Raw genomic sequence first — 23732 nt, forward strand, 5'->3', positions numbered from 1 at the left:
CGATGGCCAGCACCTCCCCGAGGAGTCAGAATGAGAATCTAAGTGCAGGGCTAGGTAAACGAGACACAGACAGCAACTGTAGATAGTCCGACGCACAGTGACACTGCTGTATCACCAAAGCACTTCTGACATCTGCATTATGCGTATTTCTGGAAGCTCACGTAGCAAACAGCCACTGGTGGTGTCAGACAGAGTTTCTTTAGGTTCTGTTGGCAGCCTATGGATGTGCAGCTGCTCAGGCACTGTCCTTCCACCTATCCTGGCACAGCTGGTTCCCTGCCAACCTCAGGCACATATAGAAGCTTCTTTGAAAAGCTCTTCCCCCTTCTCTGAGAAGATGGGGTAGCTTCAGAAAAGGGAGGAGGGGCATTAAACATGTTAGTCGCCTGTTGGATGACTGAGCTTGGACTGCACAGTAAAGAGAAGATGGGAGCGCCAACGCTAGCCCTAATGCAGAGGTCACTACGTGGCTTCCTTTGCAAGAGACTCCCAGGACCACTGCTGCTCGTGCCCAAGGCAGAGTGCTCAAAAGCTCACACTGAATCCAGGGATTCTAAGAAGATGACTTGAGCGTTCACAGACAGGCTCAACAACTCAGTCCTGAGGAGAAGGCTGCCAGCCTCAGGCAGAACAGCATGAGAACATCTGCGGATCTGTAGCCTTTCAGGATCATCAGGGCTCGGAGAAATCCTCCTCAGCCCTGGAGGAAGCTGGGGGAGACACCCGCGCCACATGGTGCATCGCTGCTGGGATTACGAGGTGGTCACCGGCAAAGCTTTCTTGCCAAGCAGTTCCCCATTTATCCCTACTGAAAATGAAGCTGTTGGCTTTCAAGGCCTACGAGGAATGTTGAGGTGGAAAAGTCGGGGATGGGCTTTGCAGGAAGTTTCAAAAGGGCAGACACCAGCAGGACTTAGGGACGTGACAAGTCTAGTCTTTCGTGGGTTTGTTTTCATTTTGTGATGGAAAGGTATTGGGGTTTGCGATCCACACACCTTGTTCTGAGTCAGGAACACATTAAACGTCTCTCTGGATGACAACGGGGACTCTTCTGTGTTTGCACACAAGGAACTTCCCCAACACCCAGCTATCCATTGTCTGCCCACCTCCTGGTGACGAGCACACTCAGGAGGAGAAAGTCCTCAGGGATTAGAATAGGCAGAGATAAGCTTGTTAAAAAAAGGTTAAAAAAATGAAACATTAAACATCTAATGAACATTGCTTTCCATTCTTTTACAGATGAAAGAGAGCCCTGAGCTGTTTACCCACTGACTGCCAATTCCCTTACAGCAGTGATTTCATTTGGTGTAATTTCCATAGAGCATAGGGTTAGCAAAATCAGCCACAAAAATAAGCCATTTCTATAAATGTCTTTTGGCACATCAGCTAGTTACACCAGCCTCACTGAAATCACCCCAAAAATCAACATACATCAGTAGTGTTTCTAGAGCACTAGAAACAGCTCTGCCGCCGCAGCTTCCTCCCAGACAGGTTTGATAGCATCACTGCAGTGACACTGGCCACCTCCAGTGCTTGGTTGAGAGTAAAGTCAGGCTGGTTTATTGCTGTTTAAACAGCACTGTTACTCGCTGCCTCCCCACCAGAATGCTTTAGGTGACATTAAGCTAGAGATATTTAAAAAAAAAAAATGCACACAGTTAGAAAATTTCTGTACCTTCTCCTGGAACCGCAGGCCTGACTCATCAAAAGTTCTCATAAGCTGTATTATGTCAAAGCCATCAGTCACTAGGAGGAGATTAACCAGCATTTATTCTTGTGCAATGAGTCAAAATAAAATCCCTCTTTTCACTCATCTATTACCTTTCGCTTCACCTAGAGTCTCAGTCACCCAATGCTGCTTCCACTATGCAAGAAAATCCAATATACCAGTGAGGCAATAACTGAAGCACAGAACTGAAGTGTCCTGCCAAGGAAAACCAAAAATTATTCATTGCAGGCAAAGATGAAATGTCATTTCATTTTTTTTTAAATGCACTTTGGCAGCTCAGTACTGAACACTGACATCAGTTCCATGGGAATACCGTGTTATCCAACCTCAGTGCTGCTCTGTCCCCTATCCAGGCAGCATGTCAGCCAAGAACCCCACATCCAAGCTGGCAAGAAAATAGGACCATCAGGGCTCAAGGCACTGGCGCAGCCCCTACAGGCTCCAGAGTTTTTTGTTTCTTGGAGAAATACCAGGGCTACCTTTGAATTACTAGCCTGTTAGAAGTAAATGCAGAAATAGAGATGTTTGCCTGTTTAGTTTTGTTGAAGGAGCTTGCTCTCACTGTTATGCTTAGTATCATTAACAACAAGGTTCTGATCACCTTAGGAACACATCAGAACTTCAATCCATTTGGAAAACTGTTATGCAAAATGTGAAAGAGCAAGCTCACTGGTTATTGAGGGCGAAGAAAAATGTACACTCTGCAGACACCTGGACCTGTGGAGATGATACCTCAGCCCACCTGTTCATCCCCAGTCTCAAAGCTGCTTCGGTGAAGGAGAGCAGAGCTGACTACAGAAGGTAATTTTCAATTTTTGCTAATCTGGATCATGTTTCCTCTGGAGAGACAGGGAACAATGCAGCAGAGAGCAAACACAGCCTGGTGGCCAGTGCATGAGAAAAAGAAATCACCTGTAAGCTCCAAGTAAGCTCAGAGTCAGATGATTCTTTCAGCCAAGGCCCAAGGATGCACTGAGCTTCTTAAGAGGAGCCCAAGCTTCAGAACGCAGCAGAGGACATGAGCCTTGCAATGGGAAAGCCAAACACACAAATCTCAGCGGGTAACTTCAGCACTGCTAAATGGGGAAATGATCCCTTGTCATCTTTCAGAGTTGCAAAAAGGATGGCAGGTGCTGGTGCCCGTTCAGGAACAATTCCACTTACCGTTTCCCCACATTCAGTTAGAAAATAAAGGCATTACAACCACTTTCTTCCAAAAAATAACCTTTATTGTTTTGGTTGTCAATATAAAAAAAATGCATTGCACAATTTAACAGACCTACTGAAAAGTGCTACATATCAACAGCACAACAGAAGTTGTGTCATGCAACAGAACAGGAAACCTATGCAAAGCAAGAGCACAACCTGAAGTCCTCATACCTCCAAGCTTTATTTATTTTCTTTTTGCCTTTTTTTTTTTTAACAAGAATGAACTCCATTCACTGAAAACACTTAAATACAAGGTTAGAAGAAGAAAGAGAGCAACTTATTCATTGTACTGTTAATTAAAAGCCTTGTTCCTAACATTGATATCTTTTGATTCAAAATCTTATTCATGTTGGAAAAGTCCAGATATAAAAGCAGTTCAGGCAATGGCTAGAAAGTCATTCATTCTATTATATACCCAAGATGTGTTTTGTCGTAACTGAATCAAGTTTTACGGATCAAGCTACAATTCAGTACTACCACTTCTGCTCTAATGCAGTAAATAAGCATGAAATCCAACCATGGATGAAACGAAAGGAAACTTGAGGCCTTTACTGATGTTATGGGAACAATATTGGAGCCCTCTGAAAGAAAAAAAAACAAACCACCCAAACAAACGATCTCCTCCGAAACTCAAGCGTATAAATTGAGAAGGAGTAACAGGAAAACTCCTGTTATCTCACATAATCAAAACAAACCTCCTAAAAGTCATCAACAGTTGTCTATAGTCCTCCAAGGATTAGTGGACTGACTGAATCCCCAAAGCACCTAAACCAGGTATCATCAGCCTTCTGATTTCCGGTGTTTTCCCATGCAATAAAGGTGGGAAAGAACAAAAAAGGAAAGAAAGAAAAAGGTCGAAATAGCGAACAACCCATTCTATTTTCAGCAGTATCTTCTAGTTGGCAACATCAAGGCAAGAATTATCCACTCCAGGAACAGAGGAAGTGAAATAGCTTTCAAGTAATTTGTACACAGAAGCATTATCTTACTGAACATTTCTGCAGTGAGCTTCCCTCTCCTGTTCTCAAGGAGTTCTGGGCTTTAAAAGCAAACAAAACAAAGTATGACCTGCCCCATCACCTCTACCATACGTGTACACACACACTCTCAAGAGAATGTAAAAAAACTCTGAATATGCAAAGTAAAGGGATGCTATTTTTCAATGCAATGTGACAGCCCTTTGTCTTTTCAAGCCAGATTTAGAGATTTCAGCATTTGCATATTTAATGGGTTTCTGTCAAACTTGTGGTATGACAGTATGTACATGTGGGTGTATGTGCTTGTGCACTTGGGAGCAGAGGATGGTGAGGTCAGCAGGAAAGACGCAATTTTTCCCATACACACACACACACACACGGTTTCTCACAATTTCAGTTTCAGTGGGACACAATAATGCCACGCAGATAAAAACCTCTTAAAACCCAGGGAAGCCCCCCTTTCGTCAATTCACTGAATTTTCCACATAGCATTGTACCAGGGGGAAGAATGTATGACTTCAGGTAAATCAAATGCACACACTAATGCCAAGATCTAAGGCACAGATGGAAACATTCTAGTAAGCCTCTCTTCAAGAAAGTCTTCCCAAAGGGTCTAGAAAAGCATGGAAGAACATGCCAATTAGGTCAAATGGTATTAATCAAGAATCCTTTGGTTTTGTGCAGCGATCAGACTGTCAAGATGAAGCATCCACTTGTCTCTGTTCCTACTACCCATGAATTCCTTCAGTTCTAGTTTGCTCCTAGACTTTCACCACTCACTCCCGCTAACAGGGAGCGCCGTTCAAGCCTAACAGCTACACCAGGTAACGCACAAGTCCTCCCAAATTTGTTTGGGCTGGGGGCCATCCGCAATATACTGATTAACAGAGTTCAAGATCGGAAGGAACCACCAGACAACCTCAGTTTGACTTTGTGCATATCACAAGCCATAAAAATTTTACCTACCCGCTCCTTTATCAAGTGAAATGTGTTGGATTTGACGGAATATAACTGGTGTTCAATTACATGGAGATTCTTTGAAAGTTTAGCACCAATACACTGAAGACAGATGTGCATCATCTGCAACTCTGTGTAGACTACAGGCACTGTGTGTTTTGTTTGCTGAAGTATACTTTGGTGACATTGAGGAAATTAGACTGCTTAAATTAGGGGAGAAAGTGTTACCAAACTTTTTTTTTTTTTTTTTTTAAAAAAGAAATACAGTATTTAGACTCCTCGAGAGGCAAGATAGACAAAGGAGTTCAAATATAAGCCAAAGTGGAACACTATGCAGACATCAATACAAACGTGGTCGATCTCTTTTCATACCAATCCTCAGCAGTTCTACTGTGCATATGTGGGACATAAACCAGCTTTTTCCTCCCATGTTTCCAAATGAAGTGAAATCACACCTCTCACAAGGCTGACTGATAAAACCAGCTCTGATTTGCAATAATAGGGTGACACCAATACACTGAATCACTGCTTCAAAAGCAGCCACATCATTTCTGGTAATTGCACTACCTGGAAAGCATCTTTTCACTTTTCCTTCCCTCCCTCCTACACTCTTGCTTAAGTAAGCAATCTCTGACTTATTTCTCTTTACTATGTTAAGATTTGCAGTCTTTTCATAGTGCTATGAGCTTGTTTCTCCACCACAAGTTATTAAAATAAGGACTTTCCCTCCAATTGTAACCAGCTCATGGTGCAATAAGCAGTTTTTCCATCCACATCCAGATAAAAACTGCAAATGAACAAAATTTTTAGCAGTTCAGTCACACTACCTCCTCCCTATTCCTTTAGGGTCCCTTTCAGCTTCCAAATCCATTCAGTGAGAACTGAGATGTCATTGATACTGGTAACGGTAAAAATCAAGCACAATCACTGCCTGACAAGCAAGAGACCACACTGCACGCATTACAGAATTTGTTAATCTGAAAAGTACAGCAAACACAGGAGTGATTCTGTTCTTGGACAAGTTGCCTACTGGTTTCTTTCTAGAAAACTGGATACATATTTTTAACATGCAAATATGCATGTAGGTATAGTATACTACGCATCTCAATGAGATAATCCAGTAAAAAACTTGAGGGACACTCCCCAGCTAATCACAGTGTTAAATGACTTTACTGGAATCAAGTTCACAATCAATGATAAAAAATGGGAGGATTTAAAGCGCTAATTTAAAAAAAGAATTTACACTTATTCAATGCTTTTTATCCAGATGCATCCCAAAGAACATTGCTTAACTGATTACAATATTACATACGAAAGACCTAGATATGGATCCCTCCAGGAAATCTACTTACTATTTAATTACTATGACAACCTTTATACACTATTTCAACAAACTATTCCTTAGCTGAAGCCTGGATTCTTGTTGGTTCTTTCACGGGGACACAGGTTTTCACATGTGCCACAAACCTGAAATGATATGACAGATCTACTGGGGGAAAAAAATAAAAGAAAAACGAGAGAACATCTCGTCATTTGTCTGCACAGCTACAGAAAGGCGTGTTGCTACTTAGATCATGCCATTTTGTCTTCCCCTTTGGCTCCTGTCTCCCCCAGCAGTCCCCTTCAGCCCCCAGCTCCTCAACTCACAGTACCCTCTGCTCAGGGAGAGGACCCCGGGGTTAACCTTTCCTGCTTTTCTTCTTGCTACAGTCCTACTCACACCTAAAGGAACTCTGCGATGAAAGCCATTAGCTGCAAAATCTCAGGACAAAGTTGAAAGAAAAAATATTCCCCATGCTTAGTCCTACTCCCCAGGCCTATTGTTTCTTTTAAACTTCAGCCCACCAAGAGAAGACTGAGGACAATGCTGAAAAAAGCTGTGTCCCCCAAAGGAGAACCTACAGACCCCATTTCAGCACGTTCAATGCCCAAATGTTTTAGCTGCTCCTCATTTTAGCTCTGTCATAGCTTGCTAATCGCCTCCAGGCAGCCAGCTCTCGGAACTGGAGGAAAACTACTCAGAGGAGGTACAAGGGAAATGTTACCCACAGTTTGCATAGCTCTTAGGAACCAGAATCAAGCAATGAGTGGAATCACAAGGGTCACAGGATCATTCCAGACTATGAACAGTCAGCTGGAATGAGTATCTCAGCACTGTCCCAGGACGAACAGGCTGTCACTGCTGTAACAAGGCCTAAGTTTATCTGCAGGAGAGCACAGTACTCGCCGAGACTGTCGCAGAAAAATGTTATGCAGTATTTCAGGTTTGAAACATTTTTATATGTTTTATAATTCACGTTGAACATACTGTTCCTATACAGACCAAACTTAGCGAAGTCCTTCAGGTTTTTCAGATAGAAGACAAAAAGAAAAATCAAAAAAGACGAAGCAGCAAAGAACTGACTACAAGTCCATGTGGTTTGATATAGTTTCTGAGAAAACAAAAAAGCCAATTTCTTAACATTACAAACTCAATTCTTGTCTCTGAAGCACTACAATATTTATCTATGGATGTGTTTTATATGTGCACATTTTATGAGGAAGGCAGCTGAACTCTGCAAAGTGCAAGAAAACAGTTCATAGATTAATTGGGTATGAAATACATGGTCTATCCTAATTGCAGAATTATGCAATCTAAAACTGCTTTCTTGCACTTACTGCACAGCCTGCTACTCATGTGCAATGGCTATATCAGGAAAAATAATAAAAATCAGCTACTTTATTTACTAGAAAATAAAGCATGTCTTGAAACCGATCATATGCAATGATACACTCATTAAAACAAAAATACACAAAACATAGCCTGAGATTTTATTTCTAGTATTTTTGCCACAAGTTGACATCATTGACAGATTTTTCTTCTCCTTTGGTTTTTAATATGATCCTGTTTTTAACAATTTTCACTTTTCAAGTAAAACAAATGGAACTGAATACCAGAAAACAAAATAAAAAGCACATTCTGTTTCACAAAATTGAAAGTATAATTCTCCTTTAAGAGAACATCCCTTGGCGTACAAGATTTACACTTCAGAGAACTTAGTAGTTGAAGCTGTTTCATAGAAATAGGTTTGTTGCATATAGATGCATGCTGCATTGATGGAGATATATTGCTGCCTGCAGGACTCAAACCTGCTAAATTTACCTGAGCTTGGTGTTTTCTCACTTAACGGAGTACAGCACAGCACTGAAGAGGAATCAAAACGTTTTGACAACTTCCACATATTCTGAAGGCAAAGCCAGATGTCCTGAACAACATCTCGGGTGATGGAGAGAATTCTTTCTAAAGTGCACCAACTGACAGGAGACTTGCCAGGCTACCAGGCTGGCTGGTTCTCCACCCCTTGTATAAGCAACTCATTGTCTTTGGTTAGGTTTCGCCAGCTGTTTTGTTCATCTTGTTAACTGCCTCAACGGCTTGCTCTGGCAGGCACGATGGATCTGACAGAATTGAGGTGGTCGTACTTAGATGCCGGAGTGCGTTCAGTACCACTATAAAAAAAGAGTCAGAAAAGTATGAAGCAAAACCACGAGTCTGACTGCAAACAGATCCATGCAGCATAGTATGCAAGGCTGTTACACATGACAGAATTATGGAAATACTTCTGCAAAACATGCAGACCTCCACACACGGTGATGGCAATAAACAACAGACATGCAGGAACTGTGCTCAGGGAACGAGGAATGGAGATCTAGAACTTTAAAAAACTCAACGAAACAAGCCAAAACGCTTACTAATTCTACAAAAGAAAGCACCACTCAGCAGTTATCAATGTAAATACTTGCTGAATTGCAAGGGGAAAAGCTCGAGCAATCATGCCCAAACAGAAGGTCATTTCAAAGCTGAACACAAATCTCTGAAGTCTTCCTTCATAGCGAGAAAGAAATCACACTGCCAAACTTACAGCAATTCGAGTATTTGAAATTTTAATGCAGCTTGAGACTGTTTAAATTCTAGTATCTACATTCAACAATTTGGGTGTTTTTTGTGTTCACTGTTAAGCATGTAACCAAGCATCTTCACAGTCAAAAGAGGTTCTTATTTTTCCACTGAGATAATAAAAAGGAACTGGAAGTCATATTCAGCATCATGTGCTTTGTTTGTCATCCTGTGACTTTCAAGAAATGGTATATATATAATGTCTCACTTCCTATGATCTGGAATAAATGCTGGATAGAACTTCACTTGCCTGGCCTCAGAAGAGGAAGAGAACAGTGTTGATCCAACCAGGCCATTGCAGTTTGATCCAGATCCTTAAAGCTTGCTGTGGAAACCATCCCATTGAAGGACTCAAACAATGGCTTAATAATAATGCTGAACTGCAAACCATCAAATGTTAAGGGAGACAACAAAGGAGGAGTTCGAAGCATGGGAAAGGCTACTACAGCTCAGTCTGCAGAGGCAACAGCAGCCTTCTAAATGGACTTCAACTATAGAGGGACTGCAACATTTCAAAAACTATTTTTTGAAATCTGTAACACTAAGACAGAGGAAAAGTGAACCTCAGTTCCCAGTGATACTCATTATTTCTTACAAAATCCCTATACAACTCACCTGATCTCCTACAAACCAACTGCACTGTGGCCCTGTTGTAAGTGCATGTGTATCTGACATTTCTATGTACATGTAAGTCGTCCGATTTCTTCATTGCCACCTTTTTCATACAACCCTGATGCTTTCATAGCAAAAGGATACTGAAGCTTTGGTGTGACCATATCACTTAGCACAGCACACCACAGATGCATCTGAGGTAGAGTCCTTTGATGAGTCTGGCCTGGCAATAGTGAGTCCAGCACAGGCCAGCAGTAAAAGCATTCAGCCAATTTCTCAAGCAGATTTTTCAGCACTCAAGTTCTCTGCTACTGCAGCTAAACAAAGACCTCAAAGTACATAAGCATATTCTCAGAGACGATCAGTGGTGTGGCAAGGACTCCCACACCAAGGACCAGACTTGCTGATCTGCATCTATGTGGACCAGACCAGTAGCAAGCTGAGGACTGTCAGGCTTTCCTTTCAGCTCTCTATTGTCACAGAGTGGAAGGATGGGCCTGGAGTTGGCAATAACCTTCCCGGCAGAGAAGGAGCAGACAGAATTCTTAGTCTGTAGTGTATGAAAACGTACAGAGCACCACCACAAGCCTCAGTTGGCCCCAGCTCCCAGGTCTTCAGATGAGCTTTCCTGGAATATCTGAACTCAAAACAGTTTGTTATAATGTTGCCACATTAATTCACGAAGTAGATTCCAGCTTACAAGTACATTTATTTCAGAAGCTGGTTGGATGATAAAGCTCATCTGAAGGCTCAGAATCTGAGGTTTTACCATGTCACTCCTGATGAGATTTCCTGACTACAGTCAGCAGCATGTGAGAATATGGCCCAGACCAATCTCAGCATTGTCATACACCCCCATCTTTCTCACTGTGGCTGACAACCAAGACAGGTCTAACAGTTGCCTGGAATTCTTGAAGGGATTTACATGCCCTTATAGACTCGCAGAGTAACTGGAAGAACAACATAGTATTGATAGTCTATTGATACTATCTATATTTTAATAGTCAAGAGTATTCTATTCTTGGGTTATCTCTAGTAGCCCAAGACCAGATTACTCATTTCCCTCCTATATGCAACAGAAACTATACTTTCAAATTTGTAATGAAAACTGCCCTTCCCCCTCTTACAGTCATTTCATGAGGAGGAGATTTTTTTTATTATTAGCACTCACCCCTGGACCTTGTCAGCTTTTATTGCAAGACATTCTGAAATATGTCAGCATGTGTTAAGGATTCAATCCAGCTGTTATAACAACTGTTCCATCACAGTTACATCCTGATTTGTGAAGGCAAGTTTGGGAACGTTACTTTGCCTGTCAACCTCCTCTTCCACCAGCTACAAAAGCCTTTGTCCTTCCCCCAACACTACAAAATTCAGTTACCCAAAATTGCATCTTCATCCCTAATAACATCTGCCACTTTCTAGAAGTGTCTCACTTCCAAATTCTGAAGCTATTCAACATCTTGGAGCAGCACAAAATAATCACGCTATCCAATCAACAAGCCTGTCTGGAGTTGTCTTTAAATAACAATTTTCATTTTTATCTTAAAAGACTTCTGCTTTTGTAATTCACTTGAAATTGTTCCAGAGTTAATAGTGCTGTAGAATCCACAGGTTCCACAGTTACACCAGCTCTAAGTTATCAGAGACTCTGTGAGACCTTGCTAAGAACTGTTTCCTAAAAGGATGCTAAAAGGGGGAGTGTCTTTGTAGGGCCAACATAAACCAGGAAACAACAAATAAAGCATTTTCACTTATCAAAGTATTAAAAATGCTGTACTTCATGCGTCCACAAGCAGGCACATATATACTCATACAATCCAGGTAGTTAGAGGGAAATAGCCAGCACAGAACACAGACATACAAAATATAAAGTGCAAATAAATACATATTTTAATAAATAAATAAATATGCATATGAACATATGAAGTTTAATGGGAAAAGGGAAGTTTAACACTACTTCTCATTGCTGACTACTAATATCCCTGAACTGACTCAAGCTAATAATGTTTGATCCAAACTAGTTAAGTCTATACAGCTCAGCACAAACACAGCTAATTTGGTTTCATTCTGTTTGCGTCTTTCAACCCCCTGCATGATGATTCACTTACAAACATAGCTGCTAGCATCAGAGAAGCAAAGAGAAACTAAGTTGTTTTGCTGTTGTAACAAAAGACAAACAGAAAACTAAAAAAAGAAAGAAGAAAATACAAGAGGGGAAAAAAAGAGAAACTTGCAAATCTTTAAAACTGCAACAGCTTCAGCAATTGTTTGTAATAATTTTTTTCTGCCAAAATGTTATTCTCTGTTCCATTTTCCCAAGATTATAAGAGCTACCGTTACAGAAGCAGATCATTAAACATTTCTTGCAGCACAATAACCCACCAAGAAAACCTTGCCTTTGCATTGCATTTTACTTTCAAGTTACCTTCCATGCTTTAAGGTGAACAAGCTCTGCCCCATGACCACCTATAGGGCAAGGATTCATATCTACATACAGATGGGAATGAAAACTGAAAACATATGTTATCTGAATAACCCGGCTTAAAGTCACAGCATCGGAATCCAGAACTCTTGGGTCTAAATATGTTAGTACCAAATCTCAATTCAGCAAGTTGATACAAAAGGATACAATCCAAAACTTCCAGTTCTGCAGGGTCCTGCTTCTCACATACTCATCAAACATCCTCCTCATGTGGTCAAATCTTTGTGGTGTTATGGGAATGCCGGTAGCAGGGAGCTGCTGTTGACAAGAACTGAGAAGAAGATGTTCTAAGGTCAGAAGCCCCGCCAGAAAAGACACACTTCTTTTCCAGACTAAGTTATAGCGAAAGAAAAGTGTGTAACCCTGACTGAGTTGGCTTCCCAGCACATGACCCCCCCCACCTCCCCCCCCCGAATGTAACATAGCCAGGAATACATACTGTTTTCCCATCAATTTTGCAGCACAGCAATGCCTCCAGTTGCTACACACTTCTTATTACAAGCAACAAAACTGAAAACAAAGTATAACATAGAACAAAGTAGGCTTTGACATCCAATTAGGCCCACCAGGAGCCAAGGAAAAATTTACAGTTACTCCTGAGCAATGTTACAAAGGAAAAAGGCACAGAGAGTCTTAAGAAACAGATCAATCTAAAATAAAACCAAAGAAATGTCATCAACCCTTTAAAGAAAAATAAAAATATTTTGATTTGCTGATAAGTCTAACATAAAGCCTCAGCCTAATACTTCTGTAGATGAAAGAAAAACCACTGGGGTTCTCAGCATGCTTTGCCATAGTGCCTAACTACTGTAAACCCCCAAAGGAAACTGAGGCACCAGGAAGGTGAAGTGACATATCAGAGCTATGTTCAGCTAGCAGCAAGCTCCTTCATTCCAAGTCCTGTGTCATATGCACTCAGCTATATTTTCCTACAAAAATCGACTGCATTTGGAAAGAAAACTGCAGCAAAGCCATCAAGAAGAGTAAGTGTTTGATCACCCAGTGAGCATAGCTTTAAAAAAAAGTCATCACTGGCTGCTTCTCAGAATTATTCTAACTGACCTGATGTTGTGCATTCATGCTCAGAGCTTGCTGAATCCACATGGTTGACTACCAACCCCATCCCACAGCAACCATGCTTTTTGTTTGGCAGTTGGTAGCAACTCTACTACCGTTCAATACCCATCTGTCGTTTGGCATGACACCTGAGACAAATATTCCCTGTTGTTAGCCAAAGCAACATTCAAGCTGCTTTGCTTCATTACAGAAAACTCCCCAAATCTCACATGATGGTAGCGTTTAGCTCCTCGATTTCTTCCCGAAGGCGCCTGGATTCCTCTTGAATCTGTGTTCTTTCCTGCTGTAGTTTAGAGATATATTCTACTGTTTTCTGGAGCGTGATTGCATGGCTGATCTAGACCAAACACAAACATAGAGCTCACTTTCTGGAACAAAGCTAAACTGATGAGTTTGCCCCTAACTTGCTGTAACACCCAGAAAAGCATTTCAGCACCTTTGCTTAAGTTTCCTTTGCTGTGTGCCAAAGCAGATAAAGCACACAGATAGGCAGAGTGAAACATTTAAGATAATACTAAACTTCATTTCTCTGACTTCTGTTAGCACACTGCTACAGAGAAATGTGGTTGCAGCGGTTGTTTTCTTTCAAATTACATTTTTGCTAATTTGTTGAAAGAAGCATTCTAGTAATTTAAGATTTTTTATTTCATTACCTACACTCTTAAAAATATTTGCAATTCTTACTTAAGTACTGAAGGATGTGCTACATCTGCCGATAGATTTATAATGCTGTTAGAAGCATTGTTTGAAGCTGGCAATATAGATTGTTCAGTTTGGAAAACCTGAAGTTATTAAACAGAAGGTAACACAGCCTAGCTATCACCAAAGAAGATAGAAACAATGTCTCAGATCTTTTTTTAACTACTCTTTAGTTTTGAGGAACAAATTAAAAAACCCTGTATATGAGAAATAAGTTAATCCAACATTTTACTAAAGCTGAGTTTTCAAAACTGATTACCCTTCACATAGGCTATCCAAGTCAGTAAGTGAAATTCTGACAACTGATGGCCTAAATGTATAAAATGATATAAATCATGTAAACAAATCAACATGCTCCATAGTAAGCTTTCATATTTTCCATGTTTCAAATTTAAAGGATTTAAAGGACATTCAGAATTTTGTTGTGCAGACAAGTCTGTTTCAATTAATTTGATTTCAATTTAGTGAATTAAGTTAACCAGTGTAGCCAGAATACGTTCTTAATTTGGATAAAGTCATTTGACAATGAGAGGTCAGTTGAGATTTCTTTTCTCTCTAAATCTATGCACAAAAGACGGGGGGCGGGGTGTGTGTGTGTGCAGGGAAAGCCCTGAGAACATTTGCAAGGCTGTGGGCACACAGCCAAATTCTTAAAGGCAGCAGGGTGATGCTAAATGTAAAGGTTCCTACAGGGATTTTCAAAATCATCTGAACTGGCCAGGCTCTTGACTCCTCCTGGGAGGTAAAGTTCTCATCAGTGGAGAAAGTTTTAGAAATTTCACTGGTCTTTTTTGTTCCTCCCTTGGCTCACTGACGTGTTTCAACAGTACCTGCAGGCACACAAGGTTGCTCTGCCATGCTCTCAGCTGACCAAACGCAGCACAGCTGTGGTTAGCAAGGCACGAAGCCTAAGCTAACAAGTTGTGCTCACAGGTGGGTATATTAGCTCAGGTCAAACATCAAGGTATATTAAGCTAGGCCCAGCACTGTACCAGCAGCATCCCTCCGGCTTCCAGCTGGCTCATGGTTCAGGCAGAATAAGCTTACAAATACTGGCTGGACCACAGCTTTTTTAAGTCCAGCTATGGGGACCAGAAGCCATCCAGAATGGGTATAAAAAGCCAGTATGGCATAAGAAAGATGACATAACAGTAAATGCAAAGTCATCTTATGCTGCAAGTGTAACAAAAATGTTCATTACTGGGGTCCCTAGAGCAAGGATTACAAAGATCTGTTTTGCTTTTTTCCCGGTTGGCTTTAAAGCTGCAGCATCCCATCAGACAAGACTTGTGCAATGTTTGAAGCTGCATCAGAACAACAGTGTCCAAAAGTTGAAGCACTTTCACGCACTCTCTTGACTGTAAGCCATGGATTTATCACCATTCCCTTTCCAAGTCCCTCAGTTCATATATCTTCACTGACTGACTGACTGGCGTTCTCAGTCAACAGTGAAGAGATTAAATCTATTAACAAATCTTTTTAGAACGGCTTTTTCTTATATTCCTTATTAAACTGTTACTGCTAGCAAATTACTTACCAATTTGGAGTTGGCTGAAACCAAGCTGTTCAGAGTGCTGAAACCAATCTTGATATTATACCTTCGTTTTTGTTCTGAAATATGCTTCATTCTTCGATTCTGCATAAATAAAATTAGCTCAGTCTATGCTGTTCTCCTTTACCATTCTACTGCTATGACTATTTCAGCTACTCAAATTCACAGTGTAATTTTTGAATTGTGGCATTCATAGTCTTCCCAGTCAAAGCCACATGACTATAAAACTGCAAAGAATGATTTAAGTTATTAAAAAGAAGCATCCAGTGTATTAAATTCAATTCCAAACCTTGCAGGTTTTCTTTGTAAAGTAAAAATTCCTATTTAAGACAGTTATAAAATTTCCTTCTCTGAAATCAAATTCCAGTTTTTGAAGCATGTAATTATTTAGGATCTTACTGAAGCCTTTAAGTATAAAACCATCTGTATCATTTATTCTTAATGTATAGATAACATCTACTGATGTAACAGGCAGTCTGGCAAAAACAAAAAAAGAATCTACAACTCTAGCCAACCCTGAGGATAAAGGCTTTGTCATGAATTACATTTTCATTTGCAGCATTAAAAACTTATTAGTTGTTTTCGCCAAAATTCTTGGGGAAAAAAATAAAGAGTTTGCACTTTGAGAAAGCATTCTTGGCAGACCTAGGCTTTCCAGTGGTAGCTCACCATTACCGCATTTTATAATGGAGGAAAACAACATAGTAAAGCAGTGAAGTGGCTGCCCAAAACCACAGAAAATGCAGGTTGAAGAGCAGGACTGAGATCCCCTGTGCCCTCTATGCTTTGCCAAACTGAAAAAACCAACATTACCCAGTAACACAGAACTGTTTAGTCTAACTAACGATGCAGAGGAACAAAAGAACGTACATCCAGAGACTGGCAAACATCACTGTTTCTCTTGTCTTACAGAAGAGTTACTGACGGTACACATCCAAAGCAATTCCAGTCAAAGCAGGTGAATTTAAACGGCTATTATGCCCATCTCATCGCACTGTCCTTGCTTTTAAGAACACTCCTCCATCTAGTGGCCACTTTCCCACCCATGGCCAGTCCTAATAATCTGTTCTTTTGTTAACTTGCTTCTAGCAGCAAGAACAGGCTGCAACTACTGATTGCAAGCATTTATGCCAAGCAAATAACTGCAAACTTTTATGAGTAACTTGTGGCATGCTCAGGAAGCGGCAGCGCTGATTCTCCTCTACAACAGAACTAGAACTGAGTGCAATCACAGGCTACAGGTGTTTAAACTTACCTTTCTGCCCTGGGAGTAGTGATCAAGCTGACATCACCTCATAGGGTATATACAGAGAAGCCAAAAAGGGGTTGGCACTTGCAAAATGGTGAAGTAACACTCCCTTTCACAACAGAATGAACGAGAGGGTTACAGCTGATTGTCCTGCAGTGGCTGCTTTTTTGTGGAGAGGTTTCTCACACGATCACAGAAAGTGTTCTGACAAGGTCAGCTTGTGTACAAGGTACAGCCAGCTTTCTGATCACAGAATCATAGAATGGTTTGGGTTGGAAGGGACCTTAAAGATCATCTAGTTCTGACCCCCCTGTCGTGGGCAGGGACACCTTCCACCAGACCAGGTTGCTCAGATGCTATCTCTAGACCGCCGAGTTCTTACCCCAATAATTCTCGAAGTGTTTTACAGCTGTAACTTGTAGAGTCTGTGGAGCTGCTTCTCTGTGGAGCAGCATAGCATCACTGGAGACATGCAAGTAACTCAGCAGGTCAAGAACTCCCCCTCCAGCGATGGCCAGAGCCCTGCAGACTGAAGAGCCCCAACAGAACAATGGCAAAAAGCCATGGTTTAGAAAACTAAGCCTGAAACCTTTCACCAAGTAAACTGAGGCCTGTCGTAATGCTCCTGTTGAGCCACAGCAGGAACTGCTGTCATGACCATAAGGACCTGCAGAGGTGCGGTTAGGCCTGGCCCCTCTGATGACACCCGCCTGAGAAGCAGAGTAATTATTAAAGTCTGACATTTTGAATTGAACAGAGCAGCACAGATGCAGCGCAAGCTAAGCCCACAAATACGCCGCTGTTCCTGAAGCACAGCTTAACTTTCTAGTCCATGCTCAGACAACAGGTCAAACAAGTAGCTACGAAGAAAAGAAGAAAAGCACCTCAAAGGAAAGGGCACACACCTTTAATGCAGCCATATTAGGGTCCGTGGCAGGTTTTCCTGAGCAGCTGTTCTGGGGAGACTGTGGACTGGGGCTCTGCTCAGAGGTGCAGGGGGAAGCTTGGCCTGAATTCTGACAGTCTCGGCCTTCATAAAGGAAGAAAGACAAGTCACGTTAGCAACTTTCCGTAGCAAAAGTCACTGCTGAGAAGTTTCTATTCAGAATTGAACTGAAATGCAGTTGGCAACCAAATTCATTGATGCAGCAACCACAAGCTAGAAAACGTCAGTTGCTGGGAAAGCTTAGTATGTCATGGCACAAGGCTAATACATCCCAAATAGCAACAATATGTAATACTCCTTTCACACACGTGCGCACTTCAGCAAAGGCATGTTGAACGTGGAGGCTGCAATTCCATCATCCTGCTAGACTCCCCCACTTCACGCTCTAATGGCCTGGGACGCAATGGTAACTCTTACAAGCCATTTACCAGCAAAACCAGCACGTCTCTAGAACCAGCCCAGATACTGCTCTACCAACACGCATGCAAAAGAAGTCTTTGCACTTACCTACGGTTAACAAGGACTGTGTCTGAGATCTTCCAACCAAAATTATAGTTACGATACTGAACAACAAACCTATTCAGCACTTTCTACACAGATGCCTTTTCAAACGGGCTGAATTTCTTGGTGACTATGACAGTACATCTTTTTAGAAAGGAGCCACTCAGAGGAAGCACAAACTCGCAGTTTGTGGGAACGCTGCACAGTAGTTTAAGACAAAAATGGCACACAACTGGATGCAACTGAAGCTGCAGGGCAGAAGGGCCTAAAATGCTTTTCCTTCAAAAATTATCCAGGGATCCTCAAGACCAATTTACACCCTGCCTAATGAATGGGAACACACTTAACATGTGTAGGGGAGAGAGAATGCTTGCAGCTTTCTAACTTACTAGGTGTAGGTGAGGGAACTTGTGAACTGCTACTGTGGGAAGAGATTTGCTCTCCTTTCACCAGTGCATCCTGGACTACACTAGGAGAGAAGAGATGTGAGACTGTGGACTGGGTTTGTTGACTACTTGGTGCTCGCTGTGCTGGACCAACCACAATGTTACTACGGAACTCCGTCACCCCGGGAGCCTGGGAACAGCATAGAAATAGCACAGAGAAAAACAGAGAAAGAAAAAAGAGAGCAGGAAGAAGGGCAGAGGAAGAGAAGGGATGGGAGAAAGGAGGGGGGAGAGAGAGAAAGAGAGAGAGATATTTGTTACCTTGCCTTTCACTAAAAGTAGCAAATTAACACATGATTAACAATCTGATGACACGAAACAAGGGCTAATATATAAGGAATTGGCAGTCACTGAAGTCAGACTTCTGGCAGGAGACCAGCATCCTTTCATAACTTAAAGCAGTATTACAACACATTAACAGCATAATATACTAAAATCTATTTCCATCTTCCTGCATACAACATATTGGGAAACCCACTCATATACTCAAGGCACGCCTTCCAATGTGTAAATGGAAAGGTGAGCATCCTGGGTTCCTTATAGCTTCTGCACAATTAAGAAAAAGCACAAACCATCCCCATCCATAGTACTGTGTATACATGCCTCTTTGCAATCTTACTGTTGTGCAACAGAGTCTGTGAAGACTAGATAATGCTTCCAGGCCCATAAAGTAGCTAAGCTAAAACCAAGCAAACATAATGCTGAATGCACAAATGCATACGCTGGGTAACAGGTGAGATTTAGTGGACCGGTTACCCTCCTGAGCACATTACGGCTCTAACTACTTAAAAATAACAGGCCTAGAAAACAAATATATTTTTTTTTCCTTCTCCTTACTCTGACAATTCCAGCTGGTGCAATTGCAACATCAGACTGAGACGTGGCTGGCGTCAAAATCCCCTCTCTTTTTAAAGGTGCTGGAGTTACAATCACAGCTCTGGACTGTCCCTGAAAGGCAGCTGAAGAACACAATTCAGTTAGAATAGTTAATGAGACACAAAAAAAAGCTGGAGATTATTTTGTATATAATAACTTTTCATTAAACACGGGAATGGATTAATGGGCACCTATTTGGTACTATCATTGCAATACAAAGTGCCACCGGTTTTCTGATCTCAATCCCATTAATCCAGTACAAAGGACTCTTTAACACACCAGTTACTGCTGAGGCTTCCAGCATCACTGTCACAAGGTGAAATTACAGAGGTACCTAGTAAATTAGGGAGGTGCAAAGCGTCTTCATTCTATCAGAGAGCTGGGTTTGACAGAAGGAGGATCACCTTCACCTCTCCTCTCCCATCCATACTTCTTAGATCTCAGGCTTCCTCTGCTGACCCAGAAAGGGTCAATGACAGAAACCAAGTAAAGGATGCATATTCAGTACTTCAGCTTCCTTGTATATGTATATGAAATTATTTTCCTCATCACTCTACTAGCTTTTTTCACTACCTGGTTTGATTTTACAGCTGCTTTACATGACACACAAGCACAAGACAACCAAATGTGATTGGGAATCAGCACTAAAATTCCAGAAAATAGGCTAAAGAACCAGGAGTTCTGCACTGTTAGACAGCTAGAGATAATTGTGAATAGCACCAGTTGTCTCCACAAAGTTACAAAAAAAAAAAAAAAATCTCAAAAAAAAGTCTGTACAGAAGACTTGCCTCCACGACAGGAATCAGGATCCTTGCTCTAAAGCTTCTTCACCACTAAAGCATTGAAGTCTAACATAAATGTGTTAAGATCTCAATTTAACCAATGCAGATGTACAGTTAATAACATGGCACTAAAACTGACATTGTTGTTGCCCAGGCTTTAGAGAGAACATGATTAACCATCCTATATTGCTACTAAGAGAAGAATCATGCAAAGACACAGCTGTTTTGAGAAAGCTAAACTAAACTTACTCAGTTTCATTCTAGCCTGTATTGGCTTCAATTCTCCTTTGTACTAATAAAGTCATGACGTATGAAAAGTGTCACAATGGCTCAGGCACTGCCAATGTACCCCTCTGCAGTTTAGCATCAGGATATTGAAGGGGACACACAGCAGAACAGGGAGACAGCGCAGGATATCGAATGTCCTCTCCCCTACAGCATCATCTGTGACTAGCAACTGAGTTTTGGATCAACCAAAGTTTCTGTATAATCTTTATCAGAAAGGCCTGTGGATTGCACAAACCTTGTGTCAGCCCACCCTTGCGTGGGTATATCTGGCAGAGAGCACTGTCACTCTGATACAGGGAGTTCATTCTCTGTCTGAGCATTCCCGCATATAAAGCTGGAATCACAGCCCTTCCACTGTTCACTGATGTTCAGCCGGACTTACGACATCTCTGTTGAGCTGAAGAGCCTACTCTTACCAGTGCATTAATGGTGCTGCACAAACATGGTATTTCTGAGTTCCAGATTTGGGTAACTGTAACAATCAGCACATATTTAGATGCTCTTTTACATTTTTCATGTTTCCACCCTACAAATGCACCTTTTGCAGACTTTCAGAATCAGAACATTTATCGTGAAGTGGTGATAGCAGAGTTCTTTCCCATGTGAAGTCTTGCACCTGGATGAGACAATCTGTGCTGATTTTTCAGTCCTTATACCACGGGGCAGTAAATGTTATACATCCCTTGCTAACACAGGTTATAATACAATTTGCTTTATAGTCAAGAGGCAATTTGTTTGTCCTGAACAAGTGACAAGCATAAATGCCTCAGTTACAAGTACTGCTGTTTATTCTATTGTCAAAAATAAAGTTCCGGTCTTTACACAAGATTGTGGATTTGATCTCTGAGTGTCCCAGTAGTTTAAGAGCACTGAACACGTGCCACTACTAGGAATGAAAAACAGAAACAACTTTAAATTTAGATGAGAAACAAAGCCATTTGTTGCAATAGTCTAGAGGTAACTGATGAAGCATTGGGAAAGTGATATATGGGGTGAGGAACAACCGAGAAAACACTAAGAAAGCTAGGAGCAAAGGCTTTCTGAAAATAAAGAGTTGCCTACAACGCTTTACTAAATAAGAAATGCACGTCATGACTGCTGAAGGTACACGGACTCTCATTTTATAATACACTATGGACAGAAATGCTGCCATTAACACCCTAGTGCTATTAATCACAGACCAACCTGTTCCCAGTGACATGCCAGAATTAGATCCCTGGGTCTGTTCTACTCCTGAGCAGTGATGATTTATTTTAATTATTTTTTTTCCCTTCTAGTGGTGGGTAACCACAATGCGAGGCCCTGGCAGACACACCTACTCCTTCATAAAGCCTCTTTAACAATACTCCTCCAGGCAGGGTTCTTCTTGAATTCTGAATTCTTGTTGCACATTTCAGGTAGCTGAAGTCACTTGGTGTCCAGCCAGCACAAGTCTAAAAACAGCGTGCAATAACCCCTAGAAAAAGCATACCGCCCGTCCTGCTCTAGCCTTGAGCTTTCCCACATGGAACACTGCAAGCAGAACTCTGCTCACGCTTGCTGTTCTTAGCCTTGTGCAGTGCCAATGGCTCCAAATCACATCCAATGTGGAGGTCCCTGCATATGAGTTAGCAACTCATATTCTGAACTGAAAACCATGTGCTCTTGAAGCATCCCAAGTCTGAAGATTCCTTGAGACAATGATCTCCAGCTCTCCCCACCTGGTTCTTAGTCCTTCTCCACTGGAAGGACTGATTCTCATCACCCTGGTCTTGCTAGGGAGCACTGATGGTAGATGAGAGCCACACTTCCATCCGGACCAGTGCAGTGGTTCACTTCAACAGGTGCTCTGTAGCCAACACAGTAGTTTCTGTCTGGAAGAGTTTCAGGCACACCCAAGTCAAACATCAAAATACATCCAAAGCATTACCCAAGGATGTACACCAGTACCCTGGTATTACAGAGTGCGACAATGCACAGGCAGGCGTAGTGACTTGTCCAGGGAGTCAACGACAAGGGCAATTCTGCCAGTCTCCATCCCATGCTATCTCCTTACCATTTCCTACTCTACTGTGATTGAATGCTCTGAGGGGCAGAGTAAATCGGAACAGCATTAAACATCAAACTCAAAGTTTCTATAGGGTAGGAGCAGAGAGCTCTAGTTATCCCATGTGCTGATGCATCTATACAGCCCAGCACAAATTTTACAAGGAGGCACCCCCTTTCGCACTGACAACCGAACTGCTTCCAATCCTTGCAGCAGTCTACAGCATCCCGTTGAATGGCATAGCCACGCCACAGTGGATTCAGGGGTTCCTTGGACACCCTCAGGAAGCTCTATTTTTACTTATTATGTAAACCAAGAAAAGCAAGAAGGTCTCTCCCTCCTGCTAGTCCTACTCAGAAAAGAAAAACATCACCCCACCAGCGCTTCTCACCTGGGGTGATGAAGGCATTCTTTAACAATAAGGACACTGTTTCAGGCTTCGGAGCAGGCACTATTTTTTGTGACTGTTTGGGCCTTGTCCCAGCAGTGGCCAGAGGAACAGCTTTGGGGAGTGCAAATGTCAGTTGGGACTGCAGCTGGGGCCGGGGCTGCCCCTGCAGGACAGCAGTCTGGAAAGCCAGGTTACAGGGCACTCCTGCACCCGGCTGCTGCGTGGCCAGGACAAGGTTCTGGCTCCGGCTGAAGGTGGTGGCAGGGGCGTTGTGGGTCAACGTGGCAGAAGCTGTGTGGGTGATAACCGTAGATTCACAGAGGCCAAACTTTTGGGTTTCTGGTGCAGCAAACGCAGCTGGTGGAGAACTTAAGCTCGAATTCAGAGGCACTGCAGGCATCGGGGACTGGTGCTGTTGTGTGGCAGGTTGAAGCAGTGGCAAGGGCGTCTGAAACACTGGCATGAAAGTCTGTGGCCCACTGAGAGACGAGCTGGGAGTAAAGTCCGCTGACTGGATGAAAGATCCCCCACTTCTAATGCTGGAACACTGGTCAGTGCCAACATCGGGAATGACAGGAGCAGGTACTGAGGAAGCAATTAGTCCATCACTGATGTTCCCTGCTGGAAGTGTGTTGGGCAAGGAACCCGACGGCAGGACAGGAGACTGACAGAAAAGAAAAATATTAAAGATTCAGATGTGACCCCTCAAACTCCTGTCTGAACTCCTTCTGAGAAGGACAGAGCTCGTGTCAGAGAGTCTTCATAGGACGCACGTGTCTGAGATGAGGATGTTTCAAACACCAAGAACCCTCTTACCTGGGAAGAATGGCTGCTGCTGTCTGTTGTAGCTGAGCTGACAGCAGACACAGAAGGGAAATAATTACTGGAACGACTGGGCATGAATATATCTGAAATATGAAAAGTCACCTATTAATTTTCTACTTTTCATACTCAAGGTACAGCATTTCTAGATACTAAAATTCACAGGAATAT

General features: G+C 42.0%; 1 protein-coding gene across 3 annotated transcripts in view; it reads right to left on the bottom strand.

The window, feature by feature from the left end:
- Positions 1–2936: 2936 nt before the first annotated feature.
- MLXIP (MLX interacting protein) overlaps positions 2937–23732 on the bottom strand; it is a 53616-nt gene continuing 32820 nt past the window's right edge. Inside the window, exons 8-17 of one of the 3 annotated variants that reach the window (XM_055709907.1) lie at positions 23556–23647; positions 22740–23403; positions 19214–19335; positions 18320–18506; positions 17389–17513; positions 15220–15318; positions 13193–13320; positions 12054–12177; positions 9060–9189; positions 3126–8361 (exon numbers count right to left, since the gene is read on the bottom strand). In XM_055709907.1, the coding sequence (XP_055565882.1) occupies positions 8240–8361; positions 9060–9189; positions 12054–12177; positions 13193–13320; positions 15220–15318; positions 17389–17513; positions 18320–18506; positions 19214–19335; positions 22740–23403; positions 23556–23647 (1793 nt within the window). In that variant the 3' untranslated portion in view covers positions 3126–8239. Of the gene's footprint in view, positions 8362–9059; positions 9190–12053; positions 12178–13192; positions 13321–15219; positions 15319–17388; positions 17514–18319; positions 18507–19213; positions 19336–22739; positions 23404–23555; positions 23648–23732 lie in introns of those variants that run through there. The other 2 variants (XM_055709916.1, XR_008732180.1) reach the window with 2 other exon arrangements.

Source organism: Falco cherrug, chromosome 1 (assembly GCF_023634085.1).
Source record: "Falco cherrug isolate bFalChe1 chromosome 1, bFalChe1.pri, whole genome shotgun sequence".
NCBI classification, from domain to species: Eukaryota; Metazoa; Chordata; class Aves; order Falconiformes; family Falconidae; genus Falco; species Falco cherrug.